This window comes from Anabrus simplex, chromosome 2 (genome assembly GCF_040414725.1).
Source record: "Anabrus simplex isolate iqAnaSimp1 chromosome 2, ASM4041472v1, whole genome shotgun sequence".
NCBI lineage: Eukaryota > Metazoa > Arthropoda > Insecta > Orthoptera > Tettigoniidae > Anabrus > Anabrus simplex.
In genome coordinates this window covers 1,149,435,531-1,149,455,591 of record NC_090266.1, presented here as the reverse complement: position 1 = coordinate 1,149,455,591, position 20,061 = coordinate 1,149,435,531, and the positions used below count along the sequence as shown (strand labels likewise).

The window sequence follows — 20,061 nt, the reverse complement described above, 5'->3', positions numbered from 1 at the left end:
AACACTTTCTCTTCACCTGTTAGCTCCTCAACAAGAGGTTGCAATTTGTTCAGTAATATATATGACCGTTAATTGTTTTTTTAAAAAGATCAGCAGAATGTGATTTGCAAGAGTAAATGAAAAAAAAAAAACCATGCACACACAAGCCCCATACCCTCTTCAATGACATGAAGTGCATTGTGCATTAGTCTGTCATCCGTGGAAGACCAATACTTATTGCCCTGTGAGTTAATATTAAACTAGGCCACAGCTGCAAGTCTATTTCCTCGCCATGAATCCACTACAAAATCCAATATCAGAAATGCAGTCTAGCTGCCAGATAATAATGTTTTAATTCATGCACTGGCATGTTTACATACAGTTTTAGCTTAAATAATGTTGTGACAAGTGAAGCAGATATTAGACTTAAGTCTACTGGGCTATAAGACTGAGGACTTAAGTGAATGTTCAGAGTCAGAAAGAATTCCATCCTTCTTCTCCGAATAAGAATTTGGCACAACTTTCTTACTGAAAACACCCCCACCCCATTTCCCTTACTTCCTGGGTTCTAAATGACTAAATAAAAATACAGCAATGAGGAAAATAGTTTTAGAAGTATTGATTAAAACAAAGCACGTTAGCCCTGCAGAGTGCTGTTGCAACCTAGCAAGACTAGCCTGGACTTGTGCTTGTCAAAATTGACCTGTACTTAACTGAATTTGAAATATACTGAATGAACCAAGTGACCTTGCTGCGGTGGGTAGGCTTGCTTGCGTGTCCCGATGAAGCAGATAGCTAAGCCGTAGGTGCAACCCATATCGGGTGGGTATCTGTCGAGAGACCAGATTAACAAATGGTTCATCAAAAGGGGGTACCAGCCTTTTGGAAGTTACAAGTGCAGCAGTCTAGATGATTGACTGATATGGCCTTGTAATAATACTCAAAATGGCTTAGCTGTGTTGGCACAGCTACACGGCTGAAAGGAACGGGAAACTACAGCTGTAACTAACTCCCAAGGACATGCAGCTCTCTCTGTATGAATGATGTACTAATGATGGCTTCCTCCCGGGTAAAATATTCTGAAAGTAAAATAGTCCCCCATTCGGATCTCTGGGTGAGGACAACACGAGAGGGGGCAATCATTAGGAAGATGGATACTGACATTCTGCGAGTCGGAGCATGGAATATTAGAACCTTGAATCATCGTGGTAGGTCAGAGAATCTGAAAAGGAAGATGGATAGACTGAATTTAGATGTAGTAGGTATAAGTGAAGTATGTTGGCAGAAAGAGCAGGTTTTTTTGTCAGGCAACTACAGAATTATCAACACAAAATCAAACAGGGGAAATGCAAGAGTTGGTTTAATAATGAACAAGAAAATAGGGCAACATACGACCAGCAAAGTGAAAGGATTATTGTTGTCAAGATAGACAATGCCCACCACAATAGTGCAGGTCTATATGCCTACTAGTTCAGCAGATCAAGAGATCGAAAGAATTATATGAAGAGATACAAGATTTAATACAATATGTAGAAGGTGACAAGAATCTAATTTTGATGGGAGACTGGAATGCAGTGGTAGGCCAAGGAAGAGAAGGTAATACAGTAGGAGAATTAGGATTGGGGCAATGGAATGAAAAAGGAAGTCGGCTGCTTGAATTCTGCTCCGATCATAGTTTAGTCCTTGCTAATACTTGGTTCAGACACCTCAAAAGACGGCTTTATACGTGGACGAAACCTGGAGACACTGGAAGTATCAATTAGACTTCATTATGATTAGGCAGAGATTCAGAAACCAGGTGTTGGATTGCAAAACTTTCCCAGGAGCAGACGTAGACACTGACCACAATTTGTTGGTCATGAAATGGCATCTGAAGTTAAATAAATTGAAGAAAGGAATGCAAGGAGATGGGATCGAGACAAGTTGAAAGAAATTAGTGTGGGGGATTGTTTCAAGAAACATGTTCCACAAGGACTAAATGAAAAGGCTGAAGGAAACACAGAACAGTCATGAAAAATGAGGTTGCTTACGGCTGCTGAAGAAAATGATAGGAAGAAAGGAAAGATCACCTAACAATCAATGGATAACTCAGGAAATACTAGATCTGATTGATGAACGATGAAAGTACAAGAATGCAAAAAATGAAGAGGGCAAAAAAGAAATACAGACAATTAAAGAATGAAGTGGATAGAAAGTGCAGGACAGCTAAGGAAGAATGGCTGAAAGAGAAGTGCAAGGATGTTGAAGGTTGTATGGCCCTAGGAAACGTAGATGCCGCATATAGGACAATCAAGGAAACCTTGGAGAAAGGAAAACTAGGTGTATTAATTTTCAGAGCTCACATGGAAAACCACTTCAACGGAAAGACAACAAGGCAGGAAGATGGCAGGAACATATCCAACAGCTGTATCAAGGTAAAGACGTAGATGATATGGCTCTGGAACAAGAAGAGGGTGTTGATGCTGATGAAATGAGGGACCCAATTTTGAGGTCAGAATTTGACAGAGCTTTGAGAGACCTAAATAGGAACAAGGCACCTGGAATTGATGACATTCCCCCTGAATTACAGACTGCCTTAGGAGAAACCAGGATGGGGAGGTTATTCCATTTAGTGCGTAAGATGTACGATACAGGAGAAGTGCCATCTGATTTTCGGCAAAATGTTGTTATAATTATTCCTAAGAAAGCCGGTGCTAACAAGTGTGAATACTGCACCATTAATTTAGTATCAGACGCCTGCAAAATTTTAACACGTATTATTTACAGCAGAATGGGAAGACAAGTTGAAACTGACTTGGGAGAAAATCAGTTTGGCTTCAGAAGAACTGCAGGAACAATCCTGACTAAGTCTGATCTTAGAGGATCAAATTAAGAAGGACTAGCCCACATACATGGCATTTGTAAATCTTGAAATGGCATTTGATAATGTTGATTGGACCAAGCTATTTGAGATTCCGATGGTGATCAGATCAGATACCGAGAACTAAGAATTATCTACAATCTGTATAAAAATCAGTCTGTAGTGATCAGAATTGAGAGCTTTTGGGAAAAAAAAAGCAGCAATCCAGAAAGGAGTGAGACAAGGTTGCAGTTTGCCCCCCCCCTCCTACATTTCAATGTTTACATAGAACAGGCAGTAAAGGAAATCAAAGAGGAATTCGGGAAGGGAATCACAATCGAAGGTGGGGAAATCAAAACCCTGAGATTTGCTGATGATATTGTTATTTTATCTGAGACTGCAGAAGATCTGGAGAAATTGCTGAATGGTATGGGACAGAGTCTTGGGTAAGGAGTACAGGATGAAAATAAATAGGTCCAAAACAAAAGTAATGGAGTGCAGTCGAAGTCAGGTGACGCAGGAAATATTAAATTAGGAAATGAAATCTTAAAGGAAGTAGATGAATATTGTTACTTGGGTAGCAAAAAACTAACGATGGCAGAAGTAAGCAGGGCACAAAATGCATACTAGTCCAAGCAAAGAAAGCCTTTCTTAAGAAAGAAACTTGCTCACTTCGAACATTGATATAGGAATTAGAAAGATGTTTTTGAAGACATTAATCTGGAGCTTGGCTTTGTATGGAAGTGAAACATAGACGATAACTAGTTCAGAAAGAAAGAGAATAGAAGCTTTCGAAATGTGCTGTTACATATGAATGCTGAAGGTGAGATGGATAGATCGAATCACAAATGAAGAGATACTAAATTGAATTGGTGAGAGGAGATTGATTTGGCTAAATTTGACCTTAAGAAGAGATAGAATGATAGGAAACATCTTAAGACACCCAGGACTTGTTCAGTTGGTTTTTGAAGGAAGTGTAGGTGGTAAGAACGGTAGGGGTAGACCAAGGTATGAATATGACAGGCAGATTAGAGCAAATGTAGGATGCAGTAGTTACTTAGAAATCAAAAGGGTAGAACAGGATAGGGTGGAATGGAGAGCTGCATCAAACCAGTCTATGGACTGATGACTCAACAACAACTGAATGAAGCCTCAGTTAAGACCTGTAGAAAAATATAGGCACTATAAAAAATTTAAAGTTTAAGTACCGGTATGTCTGATAAAATACAGATTTGATGACGATGTGTATATCTGCATCAACACCTGTGATCACACTAATATGATCACTGTCATTATAAATAAATAAATAAATAAATAAATAAATAAATAAATGAGTGTCATAACGAAAACCAAAAGTGATGAACTCTTTATATTTATCCTTGATATTAATGACCATTATTCCCTTGATTTATGACGAGAAAGGCCCCTAGTTCTCCACAAATGAATAATAGTACAGTAGAACCCTGCTTAACCGAAACCCGGCTTAACCAAAACGCTCCGGCAAAATTGTATTTTAATATTTTGTTTTTACCCTCTAGTTCTTAGCTGTTGATATTAGTAATTCTCTTGCTATATGTGATGAAAGATACTAGGCAAACCCTATTTTTATATTATGACTTATGCCAGAACGCATATGTAGCATAAAACAAAACAGTTTCTTACCCTCTAATTCATTCCATGGTACATTTTTTCTTGAACAAGCAGGAATTATTATTATTATTATTATTATTATTATTATTACTACTACGGTACTGTATTATTCGCATGAAGATTATGTAGACTGTTGTTAACGTTGCTTCAGTTGCGGGAGTTTCATCTTGTTTACTGCGCGGGCTATACTGCAGCTTGTTAGCAAAGCAGGGAAGTCCAGCTAACCTTCTCCATTCATATTTTTCTCTCGCCCAAGGTCGTTCCAGTGGCCTTGCTGTTCTATACTGTAGTTCCAAGGCTTTTCTTACCCAATTGCAACATGAACTACCTGCTACCGAGCTTGATAGCTGCAGTATCCAGTATTCGGGAGATAGTAAGTTCGAACCCCACTGTCGGCAGCCCTGAAAATGGTTTTCCGTGGTTTCCCGTTTTCACACCAGGCAAATGCTGGGGCTGTACCTTAATTAAGGCCACGGTGTGACGTAAAGCAACTAGCAAAAAAAAAAGAACTACCTGCTCATAACAGTACTGTATCTTATCTTAATCTTATCCCACCAGTGCTGTCCCAGGCATCTGGACTGGGCTCTTTTGAAATACAGCAGCAAGGTACAGTATACAGTAATCAGTTGTGTTAAAAGTACAGTGGCAAGTGCATGCTTATTGAATGATCTCAACTAAACGAAAACGCACTGTTGTAAGCATCGGAAAAAAAAAATTTAGCAGTGAGACAGGTGGAATATGGTGCGATATTGCGAAATGTTGCTGCGGATTATGGAGTTGGTGTGTCAATAGTGGCAAATTGGGTAAAGACAAAACCTAAATTAATTGAGCATTCCTCTAAGATAAAAAACTGCAAAAAATATAATAGGGTGGGTATGAAAAGGTATTTCTTATTGTACACAACAATGTGAAAAAGGAATACCATTTTCCGATCCTATAATTAAAGAGAAGGCTAAATTACTGGCTACAAAGTTGATGATGGAAAGGGCTTCAAGGCTAGTTCAGGATGGCTAGATAGATTTTGAGAATAGATATGGCATATGTCAGTTACATCTATGTGGCGAGGAACTTGCTGCAGACCCACTGGCTGTTGATGTTTTTAAAACAGAATTTTAAGAGATCAGTGAAGTTTTGACAGAGGAACAGGTATATAATACTGACAAAACAGAGTTAAATTTTAAAATGTTGCCAAAAACATCCTTAGCATCAATAAAAGAAAAATCTGCAACAGGTCACAAAAAGAATAAGGAGAGGATTATGGTTTTAGCATTCTTCAGGCGTTCATAGGCTGCCACTAATTTGCATAGGAAAATCGAAAAACCCTCAGAGCTCTTAAAAATATTGCCGCCACTGCCTTACCAGTTTATTATAGAGTTCAAAAACATGCCTGGACGTCGTCGCAACTTTTCGAAGAATGGTTCTTTCAAAAGTTTGTACCAAGTGTTGAATATTTTTTGAAGTCCAAGGGATTGCTCAGAAAAGCAATTTTGTTGTTCGGTTTCTGCCCCCTAATGTGACAAGCTTAGTTCAACCCATGGGCCAGGGTGTTCTGGAAGCATTCAAACGCCATTATCATGCATTTCTGCTACGACCTATTCTGACCTGGTAAAAGTCTTACGGATTCGTTGAAGTCTATGAACATGAAACATGTTAGGTATTGGTGTGCCCAAACCTGGGAAAAGATTACATCAGTGACTCTTTGTAATTCCAGGAACAAACTGTTTGAAGGGATTTTTTTGAAGATGAGGAAAATGATGACAACCTGCAAGAGAAGGTGAAACAAATTCCAGGATGTGAGAATGTTAACCAGTGTGAGGTGAACGAGTTGTTACAATCAGATGATACTGAACTTGATCTAACAGACCAAGAAATAGTGAATTCAGTGTTACTGCCAAAGGTTGAAGCAGACGACTCAGACCTTGACAATAGCAGTTCTGAGAACCGAGTTACAGCAGATGATGGATTTAATGCACTGGAGGTAATGATGATTTTGAATTTATATTAAAATACAGTACCACACGCTTTAATTACAGTACTTTAATAATATTACTGTATAAAATACTCAGTTCAGTAGTAACAAAAGAAATTGTTTCATTATTTCAGATTGCTTTGCGCTTTGCAGAACAAAGCAATGAATCTACACCAGCTGATGTATTGTTAATTAAATGGTGGCATGACATAGCTGCACGACAGCACTGCACCAAGAAAATTCAGAAGAAAATCACTGATTTTATACAATGACTGACATTATGTAAACATTTTAATGTTAATATACAGTATGCACCTTTGCTTAACAGAGTTTATGCATTTTTATTTCGACATTTAACTTCCGAAAATATTTACCATGCGTCATCTGGAAAGAAAAAAAAAAGGTGTCAACCGAAGTGGCTCCGCCCCCTTTATTTTGAATAAACTAGGTTCTACTGTAGCAGATATTAATTAAATGATAACTCTTAAGGTTTGTAATATCTGAAGCCATTTCTTTCCAGTTTCAACTCAGTTAATTTATAACCGTTATGTTCTTCAGTCTGCCGAAACTAACTTTAAGCAAATAAATTTATGAACTACCTGAAAGACAGAACATATGGTAACAGTACTACACATGAACAGGTGTAGTATTGTTACCAAACAAAGTCAGTATCATTTAAATTTACAACAGCCAACTCTCCAGACTATAGTTCAGTTATTATGAGTTTCGACTAGACGTTTGAGCGCTACCTTTTGGCAGAGGGTAAGTGAATTAATAAACAGCCAATCATAGAGAGCCGATCGCTCCAACAGAGCGCGTTGCTGATCTGTTGTTTACTGTAACCACGTGCTATCAGCTGTGTGTTGTATTGTGCTCAGTTCTTCTGGAGGTCTTTGTGTATCTTTGTGCTAGGTTGTTTGTTTATATTTCGTTGTGTAGAGTTTATAAATTTATTGTTTAGTATTTTCTAATAGTATAGCGTGTTATATTGTAGTGAACAGTCTGTAACAAGGTACAATAGTGATCTAGTTTACATAGTGGCTTAGTTTAATATTTCATTTGGTAGTTATATAGTAGGTTAATTTTAGGCCCGTGTGTAAATTTCATATTCTGTCATGTCGACGCCTACGTCTAAGGATGAAGCTCCCAAGAGAAGAAAGCCCTTCGGACATGGTACTCCACTAAGGAGCCAGGCCCGGGAAATTGTTTGCAATGTTAGGGAGTATTTCAAGAAGGAGAAAGATAGCAGCGTGCCTCTTTTGCCTGTTGCGAAAGCAGTTCAGAGAACAGTTGATGCGACCAAAATTAACAGGAGCACAGTTATAAGCATAGGGAAGGAGAAGTACTCTGCCAAGGACCAGACAGCGAGGCCGTCCAAACTTGAAACTCCAGGGAAGAAGAGGAATAAGCCTAAATTGATAACAGAATTAGACTTTTTTCAACAAGATGCAATTCGTCGGCATATTTACGCCTACTACCGTAGGAAAGAATAACCTACGCTTGAGAAATTGCATCGTTCTCTTAAAAACAGTGAACTTTTCAGCAGGGGCAAATCTTCTCGTAGGAAGTAGTAAAAAATCTGGGTTTTAGGTGCAAGAAGTTTAACGGACGAAGAGTGCTGATGGAGAGAAGTGATACTGTGATGTGGTGGTGCAGATTTCTGAGAGAGATTATTGACGAGAATTTTGATTCTATTGTATGGTTGGATGAAACTTGGGTTAATGCTTCTCATTTCCAGAGCAAAGGCTGGACAGATGATTCAGTAGAAGGCACTATGCCAGTACCTGTTGGGAAGGGGGGCAGAGTTATAGTGATTCATGCCGGTACTTCCCAAGGTTTTGTGCCAAATTGCTTGTATGCGTTCCGATCTAAGAAAACCAGAGATTACCACGAGGAAATGAATAGTGGCACATTCCAGAAATGGTTTGCGGAAAGCCTTCTGAGCAACTTGCTTGAAAATAGCATTATCATCATGGACAATGCCCCCTAGTACTCAGTCATTCTCGACAAAGCACCAACAACGGCGGCTAGAAAGAATGAGTTCATTAAGTGGTTGAAGGAGCACAATATTTTGGTTCGCGATGGCATGAGGAAGGGGGATCTAATGCATCTTGTGAAACAAAACAAGCCACAGTGCCCAGTTTATATGGTGGATGAAATAGCAAGAAGGCATGGTCATAAAGTAGTTCGCCTTCCACCATACCATTGCCATTTTCACGCCATAGAACTGATTTGGGCCCAAGTGAAGCGTTATGTAGCTGAGAATAACCGAATCTTCAGTTTCGGAGGTTGAAAGACTTATTTTCGAAGCCGTAGACCATATAAGTGCGGGGGACTGGAGCAACATGAAATCCGAGGTGATTAAAACTTGGGAGAAAGAGTCACACAGATGATTATGTCGAAGACTTTATTATCTCATTAGGGTCGGGTGAGAGTGAAACTTCAACAGATGATGACAATGCTGATAGTGACTCAGAAATGAGTGGTGTGTTGACTTTGTAGGATTATTTCCCTCCTTAGGGGAAACTGAATCTAACAGCAACGCGAGCTCTTCTACAGGGTGAGTAGAAATTTAATTTAATTTTTCCACGTTTTATCTGTTCGAGAATTGACATATTTTTATATTATAGCCTTATCCTAAATATAATCATCATCATCGTTCAGATCCAGTTTCCCAGGTACTATTAACACGCGAGAGGTCGCACCCGCGGCAAACTGCCGCACTTTTAAATATTTGTTAATAATTCTGTTGCTAGCCGCTGTAGGGCTTAGGGCGCTCATTTCATCCCTTTCCTCCCTCTCTCCCGCCTGTCGTTGATTATCGTCAGTGTATTGCCTGATGCGTTCCAGAGTAGTTTAAGTTTTCTTTCATTCTCACACCTGCCGCGGCAAATTGCCTTCGAGCGACCCCTTGCGTAGTGTATTTTTACATGACTGCATTTCCAAGAAAGTTTCTTAAGTAAAGTTCATGAGGTTTATGGTGGCTTTCAGTGAAATGTGGTGCTGTAGTTTTATCTTGAATTGTGACCAAATCATTCACTGAAATGCACAAATGCAAACATTGAGGCAATTTGCTCACACGCGACCTCTCGCGTTCCTTAAAAACTCACGTAATTTTACCAGATTTTGCAAAAACATTTCATTAATTTTTTACATTGTGAAAATATTGTTACTGGGTAATTATATTAGTACTAGTTGAAAGGCAGTTAAACAGGGTACATGTTTATATTTTTATCAGAGTATTCACTGCAAAAGGAAAATAGCAGCTCATTAGAATATTAAGCATGAGCAATTTGCCTTCACGCGACCTCTCGCGTGTTAATGAGCCTCTTCCACTTCTTCCTGTCCATATACAACTTGTCATGGAGAACATCATCCACTGTCCATCCTCTGGTAACTAGATCAATGTTGATCATGTCCATCCATCGGGTTTTAGGTCTTCCTGCAATTCTTTCCCCCTCCACCTGTCCTTCCAAATTTATTCTGGCTATTCTTGTAGGCTCCATTCTCATCACATGCCTGTACCACCGAAGTCTGGATGTGTCGATTCAGTGTAATAGGGATGTCTTTATATTGGCTTCTTTCCTCACCTCCTCATTTCCTAACTTGTCCATCTTGGTCTTGTGGATGGTGGATCTAAGGAATGTCATCTCTGATGCTTGCAGACTTTGATGAATCTCTTTTTGTGAGGGCACATGCTTCAATCCCATAGGTCAGCAATTTTCTTTCTGACCAAATTACGCCATCCCATAAAAGTGTTCTTACTTCTTGGTAGAATTCTGATCCGTTTTGCACTCTGTTTGTAATTTCCTTTCTGACCAAATTATCACTGGAGATTACACTTCCAAGGTAAAGAAAACTGTCCACACACTCTAGCTGGTGGTCTCCTAGTTATACATTTGCAGGATGGCCTTCTCTGTTGACTGTCATGGTCTCGCTGATGTTGAGGTTATATTCCTGGAACTGGGATGTCTATATGTTGAGTCTGGTCTGTACTTCCTCTTCTGTTTCACCCCAAATTCTATCATCAGCAAAGGCCACTGCATTCAGTTCACCTAACAGTGCACTTCCTTGTTGAACTCCACTCTTGGTCTCAAACCATGATGATCGACCTTCCCCAATTTGCACACAGCTAGAACAGTCTTTGTACAACATCTGAATTTTCCTTACCAGTCCTTCAGGCACATTTCTTTTCCTCAGGCAATTCCCAGATAGGCCTATTCTATATCCAGGAATACAATGACCAGGTTCTTGCCTTTCTCCCAATACTTTTCCATCAGCATGTGGGTGCTAAAAATTAGATCCTTTGTTGTCCTGTTACTTCTGAATCCACATTGTTCCTCCTCTAACTATGGTTCAATGATGGTTCTCAATCTCCTTTCTATGATCTTCTCTAGAATTTTTTTTTTGCTTTACGTCGCACCAACACAGATAGGTCTTACGGCGACGATGGGATAGGAAAGGCCTAGGAATTGGAAGGAAGCGGCCGTGGCCTTAATTAAGGTACAGCCCCAGCATTTGCCTGGTGTGAAAATAGGAAACCACGGAAAACCATTCTAGAATTTTTAGCTCATGAGACAGCAGTGTTATTCCTCTATAGTTGGTGGGTTTCCGTCTGCTGCATTTCTTAAACAGGGGAATTACAACACCTTTGCTCCAATCTGCAGGTATATTGTTGTCTGTCCATATGGCATTTAGTACTCCGTGCAGCCATTGTATACCCTGGATGCCTGCTGCCTTTATCATGTCTGCATTCACTTCATCTGCACCTGAAGTTTTTCCTTTAGGCATAGATTTTAAGGCTGTGTCAGTTTCTATCCAGGTGATGGGAGGTTCCTCATTGTAGGCTTGGATTTCCGGTTCTGTATTTTGTTCTTGAACTGGTCTATCCAGTAGGTGGTCGAAATGGTTCTTCAGGACTTCTCTCATATCACTTTCTGTCCTAACCAGATTTCCATTTTTATCTTCAAGTGCTTTTATGGTATTCATTGGCTTCCTTTTACCTCTGATAACACTATACAGTAGTTTCTTATTGCCTCTGCTGTCTTCCTCCAGTTTCTGAGTGACTATATTCCATGCTTTGGTCTTTTCTTCGGTAACTGTTCTTTTAACATCATTGCTTGAGGATTCTGATCTTTGCCTTGTCTGTAGTAAGATCCAGTTTATTTTTCTCCCCATCCCTTTCTTTCCGCAAGAGATATCTTTCCCTGATTGCTGCTCTCACTCTTTCATTCCACCACAGAGTTTCCTTCTCCCTTGTTTTCATACTTGTCTTTCCACAAACTTCAGTTGCTTCCTTAACCAGTGTGTCCCTTAGTCTGGTCCATTCTGCCTCTCCATTTTTCCTTTCATCTCTTGGTAACCAGGTTTTTATCTGGTTCTGGTAACCAGTTCTCTTGTCTGTTTTCTGGAGTTCCCATACTTTGATTTTTGGCATTTTCCTGTTTTGTATTTTTGGCACATAAAAGTTTCTCATGTCTGCTGCTAATAGACGGTGGTCACTGTAAAGACTCTTGCTGGGTATTACTTTGACATCTGTTACCATTCTGCTCCTTTCTTCATCTGAGATGACATAATCAACTACAGTCTTTTGTAGTCCATCCCAACTGTATTGTGTTATCTTATGGCTCTGTCTCTTCTTGAACCAACTATTTTTCACCACCAACCCATTCCTCATACAGAAGTCAAGGAGATGTTCACCTTCTATATTTCTTCCACCATATCCATGAGGTCCCATTACATTCTCATATCCTGTTCTATCTGTCCCAATCTGTGCATTCAGATCTCCTATAATGATTACTCTCTCTTTACTAATAACTTTTTTCCAAATACAGTAATCAAGAAACTGGTTCTTATCCTCTTGACAACATCCACTTTGAGGTGCATACACCTGTACCAAAGTTAGTTTTTCTTTCCCTAAATGCACAGTCACCTTTATTACTCTCTCACTAAGATACTGAATGTCAACGACTCCTCCTAGTCTTTACTCATGATGAAATCAACACCATTCCTCATCTCTCTGTCATTTCCATGCCAATACAGTGTATACTGTTTTCTTAATTTCTTCATTCTCTTCCCTCTCCATTTGGTTTCACTCAGCCCCAGTATCATTAATTTCCTCCTTTCCATGAAGTCCACTAGTTCACAATAATAATTATTAAATTAATGTTGTACGGTCCAACTTTTTCAATACTATATTATGCAATATTATTGAATTACATGACTAAACTAGGGACTAGTTTTGGCCTTGGCTGGCTATCTTCAGGCTTAATGTAATACATCTAATAACTAAACAAATGTAAAAACATACAATTGACATGAAAACTAAAGTACAAACACACAATTAACATTAAAATCTGGGATGAACTAAGTGTAAAATTTGAAAAATAAATTAGGCTCTAAATTCTTAGCATCTGGAGTATGCTCATCATCCAGACTCTTTCTTATATTGATATTCAGAGAATTGTCAATTCTACGTAAAATGATGATGTAATTAAAAGTTTCTTCTGTTCTTAAAATTTGTTTCATGCAAAAATAATGACAGTTGTTTCAGTAAAATTGTTTTTCCCACTTAATATAAAAACTTCAAAAATGTTACAAACTCACAGATGTAAATCAAATTGATTTAATGCCAGCCAGGCCACTGAGTGGAAATCACCTGCCGTCCGGTCATGTTGTACAATGTGAAACAACAGGTCTGTGTTTATGTCATATCATGCCTCTACGCTGGCTTAGTTGACAGTTAATTAAATCGTCACTTTGCACAGAACTGGTCTGACATCATCGCATTACATTTAGTGACTTCTTTATCTGACGATGATTCAACACGCACTTATTTTAATTTATAGATACTATATATCATATGAGAGTGAATTTTATTCATGTTTTGTAACTTTTAGTATATTAATTCTAAGTTAATTCTAGACAGCTGAAGATGGCCTAATGCAGCCAAAACATGCTGTCCTGTTATTTTAATAAGATGCTTTTACAACTTTGAATTGTAAATAAAACTGATAGGTATTGACTAGGTGGAACCAATTCACTAGTTTTTCAATTTATATAACATAACTGTCAATACAGATCCAAAATGAAATTTATTTCATGAACCGAATAAAAGGTATGTTACTCTTTATATATTACATGTTGGCAAGTAACAGTACTCCAGAAGTGCAAGAAGTTCAAGGCATGTGATAATTAGACCAAAGGATATTCCAACCTTGGAGACTGAATCTATTTATCTCCCACACAAACAGTCACAATAACACTCACGTATCATATAAGTTACTGCACTTACCACTGTGAACCCACTTTTTGATATGTACACATCTTTCAAAGTTCCATATGGTATACCAATGCGTCCTATTCTAACTTCTATGTGAAGTTTCCTCTTGAACAGCCAGGCTAATAACTTTGGAAGGATCCTGTGAAGATACCAAGATGTATTAGAGAAGCTTTGCATGCAATACCACAAATGTTTTTAAATAAACCCTTAATAATTATTAATTTGATACTACACCACTTAACTTGGTTAAAGCGATGAAAATAATCACAATCTTTTTAGACTTGATTACCATTCACTAAACAGTATAATATATTACAATTGTACATACTAGAGAGAAGGGGGTATTTTCAAAGTAAGAATTTTTTTTTTTTCTTTGCTTCAAGTCGCCATGGTAATGATTTTTTTCAAACATTTAGAGTATTACAATGTTAAAATTTATATTTATGATTGTATTTTTAATCCCCCTATGTTTTTTAATTGATTATTGATGGGTGGTTCAGTCTTTGATGTATTTTATGACATTTATATTTTTTGTGGGTTGTACCCGACCCAGATATGTCTTATGGCGACGATGGGATGGGAAAGGCCTACGAATTGGAAGGAAGCGGCCGTGGCCGTAATTAAGGTACAGCCCTAGCATTTGTCTGGTGTGAAATTGGAAAACCATGATAAACCATCTTCAGGGCTGCCAACAGTGGGGCTCGAACCTACTATCTCCCAATTACTGGATACTGGCCGCACTTAAGCGACTGCAGCTATCGAGCTCGGTCAAAGTAACAATAAATATTTTCTAAATATCACCTTATCTGTGATCAGATAAATTCAGTTTCAAGTAAAACTCCAAAGGATATAACTCAACCAAATTATTTCCTCCACACCATGAATAGCTCAGTAAATGTCTTCCTATCCCTCTCAGTTATCACCACATGTATGCCTTCCATTAAATGATCTTTTTCCCATCATTTTTATTTTAGTTAACGACCTGTAGCATTTGAAATGATTTTACACTTACTTTGCAAGTAAATTAATTGGTTCTTAAAATTCTCATTACTAATCCATGGCGTCGTAAGAGGGAAAGCATATCTTTACATTTACTGAAAAGATGCCATACAGGAACACTTGAGGAAATGTGTGTGTTTAATTTTAAGAAATTTGTTGGAATGTCTTGGGAAGTACTAGAGAGGTAAGAAAGTACCTCATCCAAAACTGTTGGAGCTACTGGTTCTGCTGTAGTAGAACTGAAAAAAATTATCTTCATCATAATTTATTTTTTCACATTTCTGCTTCCTGGCGATGTGTATCAATTACTAGAATGTGACTATTACAAATTTATTTCAAGAAGTAAATTACAAGTAAAAATTACTTTTTGTTAAAAGTAATAATTATAAGTAAAAACTACTAAGAATGTAATTGTTACAAGTAATTTGAGTCCTTTTACTCAATTACTTCCCAACTCTGCTTATAATACATACCTATGTAAGTAAAAATTAATAGACCTATACTAATTTATTTACATGTTCAATAAACTGCTACATTCAATTGTGGGGTTTATCATGTATGCTTATGCATTCTTCCCCTTAAAACAGTAATGACCATCACGGTCAGTTTAATAGTGGAGGGTAAGTAGCTGACTGATAAATTTCCAACTTCTTCAAAATCATTTAAGGAAAGACTAGCTACACAACTGATAGCGAATCTGTTGCGTGGATGACGGCCCTAAATTTAGATCAGTGGTGATTGATGATAATGATGGTAAAGTAAGCATTGTCAGGCTGAGTAGCTCAGATGGATGAGCAGTGACCTTTTGTCGGGATCAATTGTAGCTCAGTCTTGTGTTACCTGGAGGTACTCAAATATGCCAGAATTGTGTAGGTAGATTTACCAGCATGTACAAGAACTCCAATAACGGACAAAATCCTGGCATCTTGGTGTCTCCAGAAACTTGTGAAAGTAATTAATGGGACATAGAAATAATACACTGACGAAAATGGAAATTGCAACACCCAGAAGGAGTGGTGCTACATTGCTGCAATTGAACATGGAGGACGAGTGTTTGGTTGTGATTCGATGATTACACTTTCAGGTCCCTCTGACCGCAAGTTTGGACAACAATCAATACAGGATGTGCCCACCACGAGCTGCAATATATTGATGAATTCATCAAAGCATAGAGTCAATAAGGCCCTGGATCGCTTCCTGAGGAATTGTGGCCCATGCTTGCTGCACTTCACGGGTCAGTTGTTCCAGAGTTGTGGGTGGCTGAGGACGGTTGGCCAGTTGTCGACCCCTCATGTCCCACACATGCTCAATAGGACTGAGGTCCGGGGATCTGGCGGGCCATTCTAAGGTTGTGATGTCATGGAGAGCTTCTCTGGAGATGCGTGCAGTGTGAACCCGGGCATTGTCCTGCTGAAATATCCCATTAGCAATATTCGCCATCTTAGGGACAACCACTGGATTGAGTACCCTATCAACGTACTGTCGAGCAGTCATAGTGCCCTCAACAAGCACTAACTGTGATTTCACATTAAAGCCAATAGCTCCCCAGACCATAATGCTTGGTGTTGGCCCTCTGTGCCTCTCGACAATAAGATCTGGGCGGCCCCTCTCCCCGGTACGTCGGTGCACACGATTCCGGCGATCACTGTGGGCAAGACAGAAGCACAATTCATCACTAAAGATGACCCTATGCCATTCGTCGACTCACGTCGATCTTTCTCGACACCAGGCCAGCCTTACACGTCGCTGTTGTGGGGTCAATGGAACACCTTCTGCAGGGACACGGGCTCGTAAGCCAGCTGCATGCAAACAATTACCAACTGTTTGTTGTGTAACGTGGGGTGCCACAGCTGCTCAAATTTGCGCTGCTTTTGCATGGGGTTCCATCCGGGCCATCCGAATGATGCGGCGATTCTCTCTCACAGTTGTCTGTCACGCTGGGCCTGTGCCAGGTCTACAGGTGTGGGTACCTTCATTTGACCACTGCTGCCATACATGTTGTACCGTAGATGCCTGTCGGCCAACACGTGCAGCGACAGTCCTTAGCGATAATCCAGCCTCACACAGCCCAATTATCTGAGCCCTCTCAAACGGCAACAGTTGTTGATAGCATGCTTTTCTCTGTCGTTGAGGCATGTTTGACGGGGAACACTTCACTGCACAGACTGCAAGTCAACTACGCTACACCAGAGTCCGTATACTGGAGTTTATTCCTCCGCGACCAATCACGTGGGGTGACCTGTAGCAACAACCCAATGGGTCTGAAACTTTGATCGTTTACATACCTACATGGCATCGTTCCATATCTTGGAAATCAACACAAACGACCAATGCCTTCATGGTGTTGCAATTTCCATTTCCTCAGATTTAATAAAACATCTTAAGATTTGCGCTGCTGTTGCATGGGGTTCCATCTGGGCCATCGAATGATGCGGCGATTCTCTCTCACAGTTGTCTGTCGCGCTGGGCCTGTACCAGGACAATGGGTAAGATCAAGGATTTAAATACAGAAAACCTCCCCAACAGCATTCCAAATGAACAACAAAAATGCAAAACAATATACAGTAGTATGTTAGTGACAGTAGTAATAAGCCAGAATTTATTTCCCTTCCTGATGATTTTCCTTTTCATGAGACACCACAGAAACCACAAAATGCACACGAGTGATGGATCTCATAAAATAAAATAAAAAGCAGCATTCTGCACAGATAAATTGTGAATTCCAGGAAGTGGGTAATTAAAAACTTAATTTATAAGATGTATAGCTTGTACACATATGTGTAAAATTTTCTTTCCCAAGAAATTAATATAATCTACAGTTTAACTTGTACAGCAACAAGATTATAGGTCATCAACTTCTGATGTTTGGTGCATTACCAGCCCAACATATCAGGGAAAGAGGAGGTGAAACATAAAAGGAAAGAAACTGAGATTCAATATAACTCTTTTTGAATGTACATCAAAAAATTTAAAAAAACTTGAATGAAGCAGTTACCCCTCAAGAAGGAAATAAAAGTACAATGGGAGAAGAAAAATACTGAAAGAAGGAAGGAAGGAAGGAACGAAGGAAGGCAGGCCGGAAGGAGCCTTCATATTGTGAAGGGGTTAAGAAACCTTGTGTTATGCAATTAATGAGTCAATTAAATAAACTGTATGGGAGTTGGGCTGTACCGAGAAGACCACTGTTGAAGTTTGATTACGTCCGACGAGGTCACACCAACAACCACATAAACATGCCATAGTGAATACATCCTTTCACATAGTTTTGGCATCAGGAAGGGCATCCAGCTGTAAAACAGGGTCAAATCCACATGTGCGGAACAGTTCGTACCAGCCGCTACACCCGACTATGAGAAAAGTGGTGGAAGAAGACTGTATGCCTCTCTTAGACGGCAAACTCAAGGTTTTCTCATTACCTTGTCAACATCCTAAAATCAACATTGGAACCTATTTCTGGCATTTCATTCAACAATCTATCTTCATACTGACAACTTACTGTTTGACTTTGGTGTGTGGTTTGGGCCATGTAGCTGTTAGCTTGCATTTGAGAGATGGTGGATTTGAACGCCACTGCCGGCAGCCCAGAAGACCGTTTTCCATGGCTTTCCATTTTCACACCAGGCAAATGCTGGGACTGTAACGTTATTAAAGCCAGGACCGCTTCCTATCCCATCGTCACTGTAAGATCTGGCTGAATCGGTACAATACAAGACCAGTACTGACAGAAAAAATTACAACTTGCACATCCCATATAGAAGCATAGTCAATGTCTCCCCAGATATCAACCTCATCAAAAAACGTGGAATTAATAATAATAATAATAATAATAATAATAATAATAATAATAATAATATTGGCTTTACGTCCCACTAACTACTGTTATGGTTTTCAGAGACGCAGAGGTTCCAGAATGTAGTCCCGCAGGAGTGCTTTCACATGCCAGTAAATCTACCAATACGAGGCTGATGCATTTCAGCACCTTCAAACACCACCGGACTGAGCCAGGATCGAACCTCCCATGTTGGGGTCAGAAGGTCAGCGCCTCAACTGCCTGAGCCATTCAACCTGGCAAACCTGGAATTGATTAACCCTTAAATATATGGTGTAGCAGATCTATTTATTTTAAAAAATTATTTGGGTGCCTTTTGCATGTTGGATATATGCTACATCATACATAAGCATTAGTTTCACAATCAATATTTACTAAATACAGTACATATATACACAAGCTTATTTTCTCTTTTCTTTCCACTTCGCTGCAAATTATTTGCGCACGTGGTGTGTATTCATTCACTGACAAAAATGTAGATAAACCCATGGTTCAGCCTACTTTCTTTGTTCCAATTTCTTCACTTTAGGAGAAAAGATAATCCCTCCAGACTATGGATGAAAACCTCTGTAGCAATTTCTTGTCTTTGCTGAAACAAAGAAACAGTTCACATTTCGTGCAAGCACCAAATGTAAAGTCTCTGCATCCAGGAAACTTACATCTGTTTAATTTGATATTCCGCTTCAGTCCGCAACATTGAACAGTTCACGACATTTCAGACAAAAGCGGACACGAGACATGTTAGTGCAATGTGTCGGCAACACGCAATGCTCTTAGTACTACACACGAGGAACTTTTATATTATTCTCCTTTAAATTACAACGAAATTCAACAGAATCCAAAAAATAATTTTAACAAGTCAATATATAGGCCTCTGTACTTAAGGGTTAAGAAAAGTTGCTTCTCAACCTGCTGCAAGATATATGCAGAATCGTCACTGAAGATGTGCAAGCGCTGTTCATATGAATGACTGCTGTCAAGGACAAAGTACAGAGAAGCCTATACCTCTAAAAACTAGCCTGAGACAATGTATATGCTAGGATAAGAACCATAAATTCATTGTCCATAACAAGTTAACTGAAATTCCAATACCAGAGGATTCACTCAGTGGGTTAAGGGGTTATACCTACAAAATTAAAATGAATACTGGATAATAATCAAGCTGTGCAGAGGTGATTTGTAGCAGATCTTTGGTGACAGTGAAGGAAAGGGAGACACCTTGGTGGAATGAAAAAGAGAAGGAGGTTGTTCAACAAAAAACGAAAGCATGACAAGAATGGAATAGAGATAGAAAAGAAGGAAGTAAGATTATGTATCAGAAAATTAAGAGTAAACAATGTGGTAGGGCCTAAATGATGAAAAGAAAAATGTTGGGAGAGATTCACGCAAGAGTTGGAAAATTATATAAATGGTGGAAAAGGGATGTTGTATGGATTAATAAAAAATAAAAGAAAAAATCTACACAAAAGAAGTAAAGGAAGAAAGTGGAAATGTAACAACAGGCCCGGAGGAGA

The 20,061-nt window shown here is 39.1% G+C and overlaps 1 protein-coding gene across 1 annotated transcript in view; it reads right to left on the bottom strand.

Annotated features, from left to right (window-relative positions):
• hob (hobbit) overlaps positions 1-20,061 on the bottom strand; it is a 460,559-nt gene that overhangs the window by 426,179 nt on the left and 14,319 nt on the right. The window contains exon 2 of the mRNA XM_067142110.2: positions 13,732-13,858. Within this exon, the coding sequence (XP_066998211.2) occupies positions 13,732-13,858 (127 nt within the window). The remainder of the gene's footprint in view (positions 1-13,731; positions 13,859-20,061) is intronic.